The sequence below is a fragment of the Talpa europaea genome, assembly GCF_964194135.1.
Source record: "Talpa europaea genome assembly, chromosome: 2".
In the NCBI taxonomy this organism is placed as follows: domain Eukaryota; kingdom Metazoa; phylum Chordata; class Mammalia; order Eulipotyphla; family Talpidae; genus Talpa; species Talpa europaea.
The window spans coordinates 102,925,103-102,940,857 of NC_140068.1; the positions used below are offsets into that span (position 1 = coordinate 102,925,103).

Genomic DNA, 15,755 nt, shown 5'->3' on the forward strand with positions numbered 1-15,755 from the left:
TGTGAGCAGGGCCCTGGCAGGGGAGGATCTGGAGGGAGCACCAGGACCCCATGATGCTTGTGGAGAGATGAGGACCCAGGAGTGTCACCTGCTCTAGGGGGAGGTGGAGGGAGAGAGAGGGGTCTGGACAGCAGGCATGGAGGGAAGGACAGGTGAGGAGAAGAGGACAAGGATGTGGGACAAGAGGAATGAACCAGAAGGCTTACCAATTTGCTGACCAGAGACAGACCCAGGCCCCTGACTCTGGTGTAGAGGGAGGGTCACGCACAAGCCCTAATGCCCCCCTCAGCATGTGCCACACAGGATCATAGACCGGTGGCCCCAGGGGAACCCCTGAAATGACTGTAAGGGGAGCACAGGCCCCTCTCTCCCAGGGCCCCAAGGCCATGTCATCCCCACCCCACACCTACCTGGGAAGGAGGAAGTAGGTCATTCCCCAACACTCAGGTCAGACACAGCAAGACTCTGAGGCTGGCAGGGGAGAGCTTGAGTTTCCCAACCGTGTGAGGAGACAGTGGGAGGGAGGAGAATCCAGGATCCACATTTATAGACATGAAGAACAACATTTTCTTGCACATATTTTGTATAAGTGTGTGACAACCAATCACACCTATACAAGTTCATTCAGAAAACTTGGCAGAGTCCAGTGTGTTAAAAATAGTACTTCCTTAAAGATAAACTAAAATAACATATTAAGATAAAAATAAAATGAAAAAGTAGGCAAATTGGCATTTTGATATTTGTTGTGCTGTTGATAGGAAATAAGGTCACATAAAAAAGAAAAAAGGTCACATGTGTGGTTCTTGTGACTTCTCTGAGGAAAAAAATGAGTTTTTAAATTGACTTGTTTTCAAATTAAATAGTTTTTTTTTAATGTAAATATATATATTAAAAAACAACAGAAGAGAAAGTTGTGTTTTGAGCCTCAAGAGTTCTGGTTCTTGCTCAGGTGTGAGGAAATCAGGCCCTCAGCCCTGTGCTGCTGGCCAAGGGCTCCCCTTTATCAACACAGAAGGATGAGGCTTTGGGTAAGAAATTCTGCACTGCTCAGTAAGTACAGGCCATGCTTTTTATCACTGGATATTTCTGCTCTTTTTCTCCAGTTAAAATTTTTCTAAGAGCTCAGAAATGAATGAATACATTTACTTGTTTTAATCAAGAATTTAGTTGACATCCATTTGTACTTATCTACACCGTAACTCTACATTACCAAAAAAAAAAAAAAAAGAAAGAAAGAAAAAAAAGAAGATGAAAACAAGAACAGAGACAGAAGGAAGTAAGGTAGAAAACAGAAGTGGCATTTTATTTTTGAGATTAGTCAATGATAATTTATGGCAAGACTTTAATTCAGAAATTATTTTTCAACTTTATAAATGAGATCATATATGTATCCATATGTGTACATGTGAGTCTGAAAATGTTGATTCTAGTGTATTAATTGGTGTATCTTTATATAAAAGGGGGGCATGCCAACAAAAATATGTGTATGTTAAAATATATGACATATAAACTCAGCAGAGCCTGGAATGATGGTAAAGAGACCATACGATCTTCACTTTGTGGAAATAAATACCAGGGGGGAACCAGGGAGACTCTCAGGAGGGTCCTCACACTGCTGGTCCCAGACCCCTCCCACACAGCACCCGTCTCTGTGACTCAGGGTCTGTGTCCAGGACCATCAACAAACCCCTGAGCAGGGAAAGGGCATCTGACTCAGGCCTCTGGTGCAGGCCCTGTCTTGGGAGCACTGAGGGGTGGGGGGAAGAGAGGGGTTCATATCAAAGACAAACTCCATTAGATAGTTGCCAAAAAATGGTGCATAAAAATGTAATTTGTCTGTAGTACTTCAAAAAGGGGTCAAGGAGCCCAATACATACCATGACCAAGTTTTGTACTATCAAAATTCAAACAAGGCTACTCTGCTTTTTTTTTTTTTTAATTACTTTTCTTTTTTTTTTTTTTAAGATTTATTTATTTATTTATTTATACAAGCACTGGGTACAGTCAGAGGTGCGGAAGGGTGAGAGAATTCACCAGAGCCAGAGCGGAGAGCAGAATAGGCAGAGTGACAAAGTACACTGCTGAGGGGAGCAGCGGGTGGCAGGAGAGGTCTGCGCGCCATGTGGGACCCTTGCCCTGCGGTCGGGGATCGAACCGGCACTGCAGAGGCTGCAGGCAGCTTCGCAACCCAGCATTCAACCGCTGCGCCACTGGGGAGGCCCGCTACTCTGCTTTTTGGCCTCCCTTCAGTCCCTCTGTGGATCCAAACCTCTAGAAGGCACTTTTCCAACACAACACTCTCTTCCTTCCCATCACCTCTCCTCCGCCATCTGGACGTCACTTTCCTAAATGGCTCCCTACCCTTTGTCTGGAAATGATTATAACCATTCTAGGTCCCTCTTTTTCCAATCCTCACACTTCACCTCTAAAAAGTAAGTAATAAAATATGACCCTCAGACATTCAGCAAACAGAAATTTCTCTTAAAATGGAAGGCAATGGTTCTGAACAATCCCAGATTACATATTTCATCATTTTATAGAAACATACACACATCCAGGATTTTACATATAAGTTCTTTCACAGGTCCTAACCCAGGAGTCCATAACCTGCACAGAAGCTATGACCCCAGACTCAGAATCCCTGCTCTAAAGCAACTGATTCCTCAGCAACCAAAAAGTCTTAGAGGGAAAATTCAGCTTGGAAATGGATCAGAGCATGGGAGACAGAGAAATAAGAGGAAACAGGAAAGCCAAAACTGAATACACAGAAGGACAGGAATCGTGGGTTCAGAAGGATCCAACCAAGGGCTCAGTTAGTAAGACCAGCTACCTAGGTGAGAAGTAGGACTCCTGAAATCTAGAGATCAGCCATGCCTGATCCACACAGTTGTTCCTGCACAGCCTCTCCTCACACTGACCTTCCCAGTGTCCTCACCCACAAGAAGGACCAGGTGACAAGGGGTCAGAGGGTGTCCTGACCCCACATGACCTGCAGGGAGAACAGGGCAGGTGGATACAGGTCTGTGCGCACAAGTGGGGGGCCTGCAGTTCTCAGAGGGAAGCTCCAGAATGAGAGGAGACCAGGAACCCTGACCCCTTCCTGGTGGGGTCCCCTGATAGAGAGGGGCAGAGGGGAGGCTGGGAGGGGTCCCAGAAACTTCAGGGCCACTCACCTGCATACAGCTGGGCCTTCCTCCTGGCTGGAAGGGAACACACAGGGGAGACCTCAGCACAACCACCTGCTCATGTGATCCACGGACCCTGGTCTCCCCGTTATATACCTGAGACCCTTCAGGGAATGTAAGGAAAGTTTCCAGAGGTCATGACCCCCTGCCCTGTGCAGACAGCAGAGGGTGGTGGGAAATCCCTGGCTCAGGTCAGGAGCCTGCAGGACAGACTGACCCAGCCCTGCTGCTGCTGCTGTGGGGCTTTGGGCAAGTCACTGAGCGGGTCTGGGCCTCAGCCTTCAAAAACTACTGTTTCACTAACAATTCATTGTTTCTTCATGATCATAAGCAGTACATGGGAAGATGTTGTTGTAATATATTCATTAGTCCATAATAAATACATTAAGTATTTTGTAACAAATATATCTGGGAATTTAAAGGGAACAAAAAATAAAAATATGGCACGTCCATAAGACCAGCTCCAGGGTGAAAGTTGCCCATCTTCTCAAGTGAAATATTCCTCTGAGATAAACACTCTCTGGGAGATGGAAAGTCCCCCCACCCCCTCCCATGCAGGGTACCCCCACCCTCTCCCATCACTCCTGATGAGCTTCTTCAGGAGCAGAGAGAACAGACTCTCCCTGGGTGGGGTTTTGGGGAGAGAGGGCAGGAGGAGGTCACACTCCTAAACATAAGAGTCAATTGATTTGTAAAACCTCAGAGCAGCTGCCTTTTGCTTCCAGGTGCTGACCAAGAACCAGAGGCACTGAAGGCCAGAAAGCCAGCACCGTGGTGGGACGGTCAGGGTTGGAATGAGACCCAGGTTTCAAGAGACTCCTGTGGTCACCAACCCACCAAGATATCCAGACTACGTAGGTATAGGGGACAAACAGCCCCAATCTGAGAGAGCCCATGGAGCAAGCTCCTGTCTCCCACCAGCTCCCACTTCCACCCCAGGGAAGGGTCCACATGTCAATGCTGAGAGAAAAAAGTAGACGGACCCCTGGGCACAGGAAGGAGAGGAGACCAGGGACCCCTGGAGCATCACTGCCAGCCAGTTAAGCTGCTTTCCTCTGCTCTAAAAGGCAACACAGGGAACAGGTGAGCTAAGAACAAGAATCTCCTATGAAAGGGACACAGAGAGTTCAGAAGGGAAAACAGAGCTTACCTAGAATTGCCTGGAGCTCATTTGAAAGAGTAAGAAAAAAAAAATCACAAACTCCATCCTTATGGATAAAAACTGTGAGGTAGAGAATGAACAAAAATGGTTCTCTCTATGTCCTGGTACTTCCACCTCCAGACCCAAACTCTACTGTCCTCTCTGGGTCTTTTCGGCCACTTGCTCTGATCTCCCTGCAGAGGGAGCCTGGGCTCTGGATTTGGTGTCAGCTTGTCTCTCTCAGCACCCACCACCACAGTCACCAGCCTGGCCCCTGTCCTGCCTTACCTGTGTCCTTCAGGGCCTCCTCCTTAACCTGGCACAGATTCCTCTGTTCCTGCAGCTCCCGCATCTGAGTGGAATGCTCTCCCCAGGTGTAGCAGGTAGCCCCCAGGAGCAGGAGCAACAGCAAGGTCAGGATCATCAGGAAAGCCTGCATCCAGGGAGAGGCCCAGGGGAAGAAGGGCTCTGCAGACAGAGACCCCCACAAAGACCCCATCAGGACACAGCCCAGGACAGCCCAGCCCAATTCACCTGGGGGTGCCGGCCCCTCCCTCTTATCCTGCAGGGAGTTGGGAGGGGGGAGCAGCACTAACCTGGGATGACAATGGCCATGGCCTTCTTCTGGCCTAGGACAAGGTTGAGGATAGAGCTGGTCATGCTCCCCACAGAGCTGTCTCTCACTACCAGAGTGGCCTCCACTCTGAACAGCCCCTCAGTGCCCTTGGGGTAGGCCTCAGAGAACTTATGGAACTGCTCCCCATGGGGGTGTCTCCACTGCACCTGGGGCTGTGGGAACCAGGCCAAAGCCATGCATACCATGCACACCCCATCCTCCTCTGGCCCCATGATGTGAATTTGGAGGGCAGAGTCCACACCTGCGGCAGAAGATGAGAGCCAGGTAGGGCAGGGCCCACCTGTGCACACCGCCAGGGGAGGCTGTCCAGGTGCATTCTGGGTGGTCTCCCCACCCCTGGTGGGTAGCAAGATGATAACCCCAATTCAGAACTGAAGGATGGAGCAGAAGAAACTGGAAGGGCCTGTGCCCCTCTCCCAACCCTGCAGGTAAAAAAGACTGGTTCACATAGAAGAGAAGGAATTTCAAATAACTTTTTTCTAAAAAAGATAAATCATCAGGATAAATTAATAAGGGATAAAACTAAGATCAGTCTACAAGAACAGACATGTATTACCAAAATATTCAAGTGCATAAGTTATACTTATCCATGTATTTTTGACAGTACGAAATCATGAGTTGACTTTATTGAGAGAGCAGAAAATATTTGATATTAGAAGGTTTCTGGAATATATAGTTTAGTTTGTTTTAATCACCCCAAACTCTTTCTTATCCAAACTGATCTCCATCCCACCCTCCTGGGGTTTAGTGAGAGGGAATCTCTCCCCCAAGGATGACTATTCCCTTAGCTCTCACCCCACAGGTCATCATCTCTCCTGAGGGCTGTTTCATGCATTGTCTTCTCTCTCTCTCACTCTCTCTTATGCCCCCAGGGCATCTCCACCACAGCTTTCTGTTTCTCCTTATGTATCTCTTTCAAAACATCAATTCACCACATCTCCTCAACCCCACCAACATTATACAACCATCCTTAGGGGTTACATCTAACAAGATTTTTCGCATACACTTCAAACTCAAAATTCTACATCTGAATTAATGATTTTGCCTCATCTGTGGTAAGTTCTTTATAACAATAGTCTTTACGGTTCTTCATAGCAGAAAGCTCACACTGCCACCTACATTTTATTTCCCTCACACTCTGACTCTGGGTTCAGTCATGTGACTTCAGTCATGAGAGATCAGCTCATGTGACACAGCAGTGGTTTAAAGTGCTGGCCCCATGGGTTCCTCCCCCTGTTCCATGGAAGGACATTGTAGTCCAGATGCTGGAGGATGAGCTCATGGAGCAGGGCCTGTTACCAGCCTTTCCATCTGAAGCTGCCCTCCCTCAGCCAGGAGCCAGTGATCATTCATGTGAACCAGCCAGCCAAGGTCCACCTGGTGACCTTTACATCTGACCAAAGAGGCATGAGTAAGGTCAGTGGAGTTTAGTCAAGTCCATCCCAGGTTAGCTGAAGTGTCCATAGGCCCAAAGTGCTGCGAGCCAGCCACAACAGCCTGGGTGTCAGGGGTTCCTGAAGGATGGGACCCTGTCGGCGCAGTTGTGGGGTGAGGGGGAGTGAGAGTGAGGAGACGCAAATACCTGATGTAAAGGCCGGACAGGACACAGAGCAGGTTTTCTGATCCCATGCAGACCGGGTAAGGAGGAGTCAGAGTCCTCAGTGGTTTTTGCAGGTTTTTTATTGGGGTTCACCAGGCATATGGCAGGCAGGGGTGCTGGCTGGGGGGCTGGGAGGCTGGCAGGCCTCCCAGCCCCCAGCAAGTCTTCACCTATCTGGGCTCTCTGGTGTTCGTTCTGCTGCTTCTCAGCTTCTCTTTCGGCTTCTGCTTTGGCTTCTGCTGCTGCTGCTGGCGTCCCCGTGACGCCGCCCTTAAAAGCACAGTCTTAGCTCAACTGAATCCCATCTACCTATGCCCACACTCTATTCCAGGTGCCCGCCATCAGGCATGCATTCAGGACAAGGGTCCATCATCTATCCTGATGGCGGAAGGGCAGAGAAGCTTGACATTTTCTTTATCCTACAGTCCACCCCCTCAGGGTTTTCTGCCATATAATTCACACATACACAACTTTGTTTCTTAGCAAACACAAACACTGCAGCCATGGCCCACAAAAGCAAATACATCACAATAAAACAAAATACAACAGAACACAAATAAGTCCAGGCAGGGCACCAACCTAGTGCAAAAGACAATTATTGGTACCAGCAGATGAGTCACCAAATCTGCTGCCGAAGGCACTGCTCATACGAGGGAGGGGAATCACTCACGGCATCTACTATAACACACCAGGAGCCGTCGGGCTTCCTGGTCTTCTCTGGCTGTAGTCTCGGCTACAAGCCACACACAGCATCCACCCCCAGGATGCACTAGCTCTGGGATTGGCAATTTTATTCTGTTGGGGGTAATCGCCAACCCTCAGGGTTTCTGTCTGCAGTCGCTCCAACACTCGGCCTTCATAGCCACCAGTGCAACTCGCAGACCCCTGCACTCAAGCCAACCCACTGCACATGCACATGGGTCGGGGATCAAAACTCTACATTTGGCTTGGGCTCCACCCCAAGCCACGTTCCCCACCCGTCCCCCAAGGACGGGTTCCTCAGCTCCTCACCCTCACTCAAGAATGAGCAGGGCATCACCCACAGGTGATTTTACGAGACTCACAGTTCTTCAGCATACTCAGGCTGCTTAACAGCCTCTCAGGGCTTCTCAATTTAGCATCAGTACCAGCTTTTGCCTTCTCAGTTGGCTTTTCTCCTCCACCTGGCTGCTGGGCATGCATGGGCTGCTTTTGGCCATCAAGGCCCACTGGCCACCCCCAGATTCTCAAAAAAAAAAAAAAAACAAAAAAACATAACCAGCCAAGGTCCTCCGCCTTCTGGCAGGATTGTCAGTCCAAGTTTATCAGTCCATGTCCATCAGTTGAAGTCCATCGGCCTCTCCCTGCATCAGCACCGGCGAGCGCTGAATCGTGGTCCTCTCCTCCCCACGATTCTGCTGCCTCAGGGGTCGTTGGCTGGTCCTTTCAGATGTCGTTGGCTGGTCTTCTTGGGTGTCTCCTTCATGCCAGGTCCGTCCTGCAGCTCCCGGACCGTATCCATCTTCTGTGCCGCCATGGCGCCTCCAGCGTCGTCACAGGCAAACACTGTTACTCCTTAGTCCCTCCAGGTCTTCGGAGGGCTCCAATACCCATCTGCATGGATCATCTTGCCAACTTACGCCAATTGTAAAGGCAGGCCAGGACACAGAGCAGGTTTTCTGATCCCATGCAGACTGGGTAAAGGAGGAGTCAGAGTCCTCAGTGGTTTTGCAGGTTTTTTATTGGGGTTCACCAGGCATATGGCAGGCAGGGGTGCTGGCTGGGGGGCTGGGAGGCTGGCAGGCCTCCCAGCCCCCAACAAGTCTTTTCTCTATCTGGGCTCTCTGGTGTTCGTTCTGCTGCGTCTCAGCTTCTCTTTCGGCTTCTGCTTCGGCTTCTGCTACTGCTGCTGGCGTCCCCGACGCCGCCCTTTAAAGCACAGTCTTAGCTCAACTGAATCCCATCTACCTATGCCCACACTCTATTCCAGGTGCCCACCATCAGGCATGCATTCAGGACAAGGATCCATCATCTATCCTGATGGCGGAAGGGCAGAAAAGCCTGACATTTTCTTTACCCTACACCTGATCAGGGTGCAGACTTCATCCTGCTGAGGGTCTCAGCAGCCCCTTATTTATATGCATTTCAAGCAAACTGGGAGAGTGCATAAGCATATACATTAAGGCAGGAAGATAACAATCATCACATCTTTCTCAAGAACAGCCAAGGGTCTATTTGCCCACCTGCAGAGGTCATGCCATTTATTATTTTTTGATTTAAAGAAGGCACAGTTGTTAAACAAAAGTGTTCTTAGAGTAGTCATTTACTTTAAACAACCAGTCATTTTCATTTTATTACTAGCAAAAACTCATGTGACTACAACTAACATTTCTATGTTTGCCATAGTGAACGATTAACTAAGGGCTAGCGGGAAGGAAGATGTATTGACTTTTCCCTAGCCCCAAGCTCTCAATTAAGGGAGGAATTCTCCTAATCTAACAAAAGAGTTTTCTACCTATTACTTATCTAGTCAATCCTAGTTTCTGTATCTAACTTTAAGATCAAGGGAAAATTCCTTTTTCTGTAAGATTGCTGATTGTTGTTTTAAGGAACTACAAATGTTTCATCAGAGGCAGGGCGGGAGATGGTTATAGCTTTTGGTTTTCAGAATAGTTAACACATGACATATCAGTAGTAGTAACATTGACTATTTCCAAATGCATTATTTGTGCTGCCATGGTGATTAGCTCGACCAGTCACAAAATTGTTGACTTATTCTTCAATGCATACTCTAACAATCACCATACCAATTGTCACATCCAGGGGAATCAGCCCTAAACAAACAGGAAGAATTTAGCAGGAGCCGGCTATGGCGCCTCCTGGCTTATTAGGATTTTTTTTACACTTGGAGCATGGCTTTCATCTGCCACCGAACTGCTATCTTTATCTTTAAAGTAAGAGAATTTCCTTCTCCAATTAGCCCTTGCCTCAAAAGGCCACAAATCCATATTAAAGATGTGGCCAAAGGATGTTTACAGCCCTTTGTTCCCAGAAGTTTTTTTCACTTGTTAATGTAAGGCCAAATGTTGAATTACTGCCTGTAGGGTAAGGAAAATGTCAGGCTTTTCTGCCCTTCCGCCATCAAGATAGATGATGGATCCTTGTCCTGAATGCATGCCTGATGGCGGGCACCTGGAATAGGGTGTGGGCATAGGTAGATGGGATTCAGCTGAGCTAAGACTGTGCTTTTAAGGGCGGTGTCACGGGGGGACGCCAGCAGCAGCCCCAGCCAGCAGCAGCAGAACCTGAAGGAGAAGCAGAAGCAGAAGCAGAGAACGCCAGAGAGCCCAGATAGAGTAAAGACTTGCTGGGGGTTGGGAGGCCTGCCAGCCTCCCAGCCCCCCAGCCAGCACCCCTGCCTGCCATATGCCTGGTGAACCCCAAATAAAAAACCTGCAAAACTACTGAGGACTCTGACTCCTCCTTTACCCGGTCTGCATGGGATCAGAAAACCTGCACTGTATCCAGTCCGGCCCTTACACTGCCTTTTGGCAGAGAACTACTAATTTTATAAAAAATGTAATATTTGTATCATGCAGTGTCATTTGCCATCAAATTGGTTATTCAGTAATTGATCAAACAGCATTCGCAGTTTTACTTTTAAATGTATATTTTAACAATGGTAGAAACTAGCCATAAACAAATAGGAGAATCTAGAAGTCAGCTAACAAGATTCTTGACTTTTCAGGAATCTGCCCCATGCCCGAACCTTTGTCAGACGACATGAGTAGCATGGCTCCCAGCACCAAAGTGAATACAAGTCCATTCCTATAGGCTACTAAGATATTTTCTGTGGTGGTTTGTTACCCAGCATCATTATGGTGATAGGTAACTGATACACATTAACGTTAAATAACAAACAGGACAAAAGCTTGAAGCCTCTTCAATTCCTTCTTCCCCTTAAAACAGTTTGGGTCCCAATTCATCAATTAGGTACTCACTCACTGTGTGAGTCCATCCACACCATAACAGCACTCCATGCCCCAGATGTTCTCTCCTCTCATTAACTTCTGCTCTACTGCCAGAGTCATCATTCAAAACCTGCTGTGCTTAAAATTTTCAACAGCTCCAATCCTACACCATAACATGCACACAAGGCTTTTCTATCTGCCAACTGCTTTCCTTGCCTTCTCTCAAGGACAAATACTGAAAACCCAAGAATTTAACTGCTATTAACCACAAATAGCATGCTCTAAACACTTTCTCATCCTTTCTTCCTCTGCTCTGAAAGGGTTTAATGAACCCTATCTGATAAAACTAAGTTCTAGCTCAAGAGTCCACTTTCTATGGAGTTTTTTAAAGATTAACTTTGGTAGTATTAATCAATCACCCTCAACCTGTGTACCTTGAACTCATGACATCTTTTCATAAAGTATTTTAATCTCTCTTTTCCCCAAAGATTTATTTATTTATGCATATAAGAACTGGGGTGTAAGCCAGAGGTGTGGAAGGTCAGAAGATTTGCCAGAGACAGTGGGGAGAAGAAGAGACAGATCTACTGAAATACACTGCTGAGGAGAATAGCAGATGAGTCAGGAGGGTCTTCTGCACCATGTGGGTTAATTCCCTTGCTGGGGATCGAACTCATGCTGTAGTATCTGGAAGTAGCTTGATAATGCTGTCTTTTACCACTGTGCCAACATGGAGGCCCCCAGTATTGTCATCTCTCAACACCCTGCCTTCTCATTCTCTCTCACCAGACATGAGGACTCCATGTCAGCCAAGAACAGAAACACATACTCACTCCTAGTTATTCACATCAGCTGATCCCTCTACTTAAAAGTTCCTTCCCTGTGATTTACAACATGGTGACTGTAGCTATCACTGGTTTGTGATGTGTGGGAAAGTTGCTAAAAGAATAACTCCTAAGACTTATTTTCCTGATCAGAAAATATTTCCTATCTTCCATCTTTATCTTTTCTTTCCATTGTATCTATATTAGAAGATGGATGTTGGCTAAACTATTGTGGCAAACATCTCACTGTATATGTAATTCAAATCACCATGCTATATGCCTCAGACTAATACAACTACGAGTATTGTTCCTCAATAAAACCAGTGGAGAGAGAGAAGGAAATCCAACACCCCAGATATCTACTTAGCTAAATCCCCCTTCCCTTGAGTCTTTGCTCCAATGTGACCATTCTGATCTTCTATTTATTACTGTAACCTGCCCTCACTCCCAGACCCATATTGCTGACCCATTTTCCCTGTTCAATTCAACTTCTTATCCTCATTACTCGTCACTTTCTTAAATCATATATAACCTGTTTATTTATTGTGATATCTCTACCTCACCCTTGAAAATAAAAACTCACAGTGTGCAAACTTTATTAGGTTCACTGATGTATCCAAGTGCTTAGAACAGACCCAGACATATAGTAGGTGCTCTATATATTTATATTTAAGGCAACAATGAATTAATAATCCTTTTCTTCCTCGTGAATGAAGTGAGAAACTAAATAACATTGTTCTTAGGTTCTTCTCAGCTCTAAACTCCAAAACTCAGATATTTAACACTATCACCAACCTGCCACCTGCATCTCCAAACTGGCTTGCCCGTCGAAGACTCCATTGCTGAAGAAGCAGGTGTACAGCCTGTTGTCAGAGGCCTGGACCTTGTGGATAGTCACAGTAGCCTCACCCTTTCTGAGGAATTCCCCCATCAGTGTGGTTCGCCCTGCATACTGGGCCATCAGCTTCTCATGTAGCTCCTGTCTGTCTTGATAGATGAACACTGACTCTGAGAAATGTGACCAGAACCACCTCACCTCCATGTTCTCTGCACTCATGATGGGGAACAGGGAGCAGGGCAGATTGATGTCCTCACCCAGCTCTGCCACAATAGGTTCTGAGGAGCCAATCACCTGGAACTTCTCTGCAAACACAGCATAAGAGTGACACAGCTTAAAGGTGCATGCATAGCACGAAACTCACACCATTGTTGGGGAAGTGTTGGGAAGGTGTCAAACAAGACTAACAAAGTGAAGAATTGAGCAGTAACAAATATGAATCTGGAAAAGATGTTCCAACAACAACTCATGGTCCAGAAATAATTGTGAAGATACTCCTTCATTCACTGCTGTACCTGGTAGCAGGAATTTCCATGGAGAATTCTAACTCCAAGATTCTCACCTTCAGCACACATCAGAATCACCAGGAGGGCTGGTAAACATAGAATGTGGGAACCCTAAACCAGAGCTGATGCAGTAGATCAGGATGTACCCTACAATGTACATTTCAAAAGAGTTATTTGGGATACTCAGTTGGTGTCAGAAGAGGTTCATGACTTCATTCCCCCAGAGGATTGTCAAGGTTAATGAAAAGAACAGTGCATCCAGACAATACTGTTCTTGCAACAAAACAAGAACACCTCTTGCAATTCAGTCCCCAGAAAGATAACACCAAAAGGAATAGAAAGAAAATTAATACTTCACTGAAAATAGGATATGTGGAAAGAGACACCTGGAGTCTGTCATCAGGGATGGGAAGCTACAGAACATATTGTAGTGCTGCCATTAAACCAACCATTTGACCAGTGGCCCTGGGGTGGGTAGAACTGAATGGTATGAAGCCACATATCCTCAAATAATGACAAATATTTGCAAAGACTCTTTTTGGTCCCAACAGACGAGGTCCCCAGTGAAAACAACAGCTGGAGTGCATCTCTCTCCCCACTGAGGTCTGGTACTAACCAACTGAAGCACACTGATAATGAGAACATGACTTAGTCTCAGGCCTGGACCAAGAGAGTCAGGCCATCTGTGGTGCCAAAAACATGAGATAGCAGGCCCCCTGCCATAGCATCCACACCAGAGTTAGGATGACTGCAGACCCCACATAAATCCTCTGACTGAGCATCTCAAAGATCAGTTCTCCTCACCTGCATAATCCAAAACTCTAAACTCACATACAACTGAAATGCCACCTGATAGAAAAGTGTAAGTAGTTCAAATCTCTAGGTAACAACTACAGATGCATTTTTAAAAAAAAATAGAAATCTAAAGCAACAAATTAGGCACCAATAAATATATTACATGTAAACTTGATACCTCAGGGGAATAAGAAATGACAAAAAGAGAATAACTTCCATTACATAAATACAAATATACAGAAGATATTTTCTTCCTACCAGACAGCTCAAAATTGCCATAATAAAGAAAACCAAAGATATGGAATAAAACATAGAAAAATGAATCAAAGTGATACAGCAAATTCAAAAACACTTCAAGAGCTAAACAAATACATGAAGAAAGGCAGCATAAGGATAGTATATATTTCAGAAGAATAGAGAAGGGAACACAGTAATTGTTCCTCAAAGAAATTAAGGAAAAGTTCCCAACCAGGGGAGGAACTGTCTATACATTCTCATGAAGATAAAAGAACACCTTGCTAAATATTGTAGACGGTTAGGGGAGAACAAAGTAAGTACCCTACAAGGGTACTCCTACAAGGCATACATCAGACTTCTCTGAGGAAACCCTACAAGCAAGGAGATAATGCAATGTTTCAATAATTGTAATACAAAAACTCCCAGCCAATAATGCAATATCCTTCAAACTCTCCCGCAAATATCAGGACAAAATAAAGACCTTCTGAAACGAGATTGTTGATGGAGTATAAACAGTAGAACTCCACTGCAAGGAATGTTAAAAAGAGCACTTCTATAAAAATCAGAGTGAAATAAATTTTAAAATATTAAAAAGGATATAGATAAAAGCAGAAAAGTAATGACAAAAGGGCAGCAGTAAACCCACTTGGATCAATAATCATCCTATACGTAACTACACCAAACCCACCCATATGAGAGGATCACGATGGCTGGATGGATAAGAAAACAAAAACCCACTTTCTTTCTTTTTTTTTAAAGATTTATTTATTTATTTATTTATTTATTTATACAAGCACTGGGTACAGTCAGAAGTGCGGGAGGGTGAGAGAATTCACCAGAGCCAGAGCAGGGAGCAGAACAGGCAGAAGGACCGAAGTACACTGCTGAGGGGAGCAGCGGGCGGCAGGAGAGGTCTGCGCGCCATGTGGGACCCTCCTCTGGTGGCCGGGGAGCAGCCGGGGATCCAATCGGCACTGCAGAGGCTGTGGGCAGCTTCGCAACCCAGGGCTCAACCGCTGCGCCAGCGGGGGGGCCCCCAAACCCCACTTTCTGCTGTATCCAGGAGAACCAGCATATCTCCAAAGACAAACAAACATAGGCTCAAAAAAGTGGTTGGAAAACGAGAAAATGAGGCCCACAAAAAAAGGGCATGGACAGCCATACGAGATAAAATAGACTTCCAGATAAAAAAGTTAGTGAGACAGGGATGGACTTCATGTAATGATTTCACTAGTGAGTTCTACCAAACCTTCAAAGACGAATTAATACCTATCCATCTCAAAGTCTTCCCCCAAAAATGAGGAAAAGGAAATGCTTCCAAACACACTTTATGGGTCCAACATCACTTTGATGTCAAAAGAGAGAACATCGCAAAAAAAAAAACAAAAAAACAAAAAAACAAAAAAACTACACACTAATATCCCTGATGAAAATATATACAAATCCTCAACAAAATGTTAGCAAATCAAAGTCAATACTACCTCAAAAGGATCACACCTCCTGACAAAGTGGGATTTATCCCAGCAACACAAGGATGGTTCAACACTTGAAAGTCAATCAATGAGATTTAAGCTCACACGAGTAGAAATGGCTAAAATCAAAATGCCAAAAAATAATAAATGTTGGTGAGGATTAGGGGATAGAAGACCTTTGTGCATTACTGTGTATGTTATTGGTGCTGCCACCTTGGAAAATAATATGACGGTTTCTCAAAACAATAAAAATAGAGTAACATATGATCCAATAATACCACTTCTGGGCATTTACCTGACGAATAAGAAAACACTTACAGTGCCTCTAATTTAATTGCAGTGCTATTTACAAAGTTGTTCCAAAGTATGGAACAACCCAAGTGCTTAAGGACAGAGGAATAGATTGAGTGTCATGTGTATATACAATGGAATAATCAGATATTTTTTTAAAATATGTAACCTTGCCATTTTCAACACTATAGATAGAATTGGAGGGAACTGTGCTAAGTAAAATGGAGACAAATACAGAGTGATTGCACTCATTTTGGACTATGGAAAATAAAAGCAATC

The 15,755-nt window shown here is 45.5% G+C and overlaps 1 protein-coding gene across 1 annotated transcript; it reads right to left on the reverse strand.

Annotated features, from left to right (window-relative positions):
- Window positions 1-4,225: 4,225 nt before the first annotated feature.
- LOC311188191 (butyrophilin-like protein 1) lies at window positions 4,226-12,750 on the reverse strand (the record flags this gene model as incomplete). Its single annotated transcript, XM_084259346.1, has 5 exons — window positions 4,226-4,245; window positions 4,615-4,794; window positions 4,923-5,204; window positions 12,133-12,480; window positions 12,738-12,750. The coding sequence occupies 5 exons, from the start codon at window positions 12,748-12,750 to the stop codon at window positions 4,226-4,228; spliced, it is 843 nt and encodes a 280-aa protein (XP_084115472.1).
- Window positions 12,751-15,755: the final 3,005 nt, after the last annotated feature.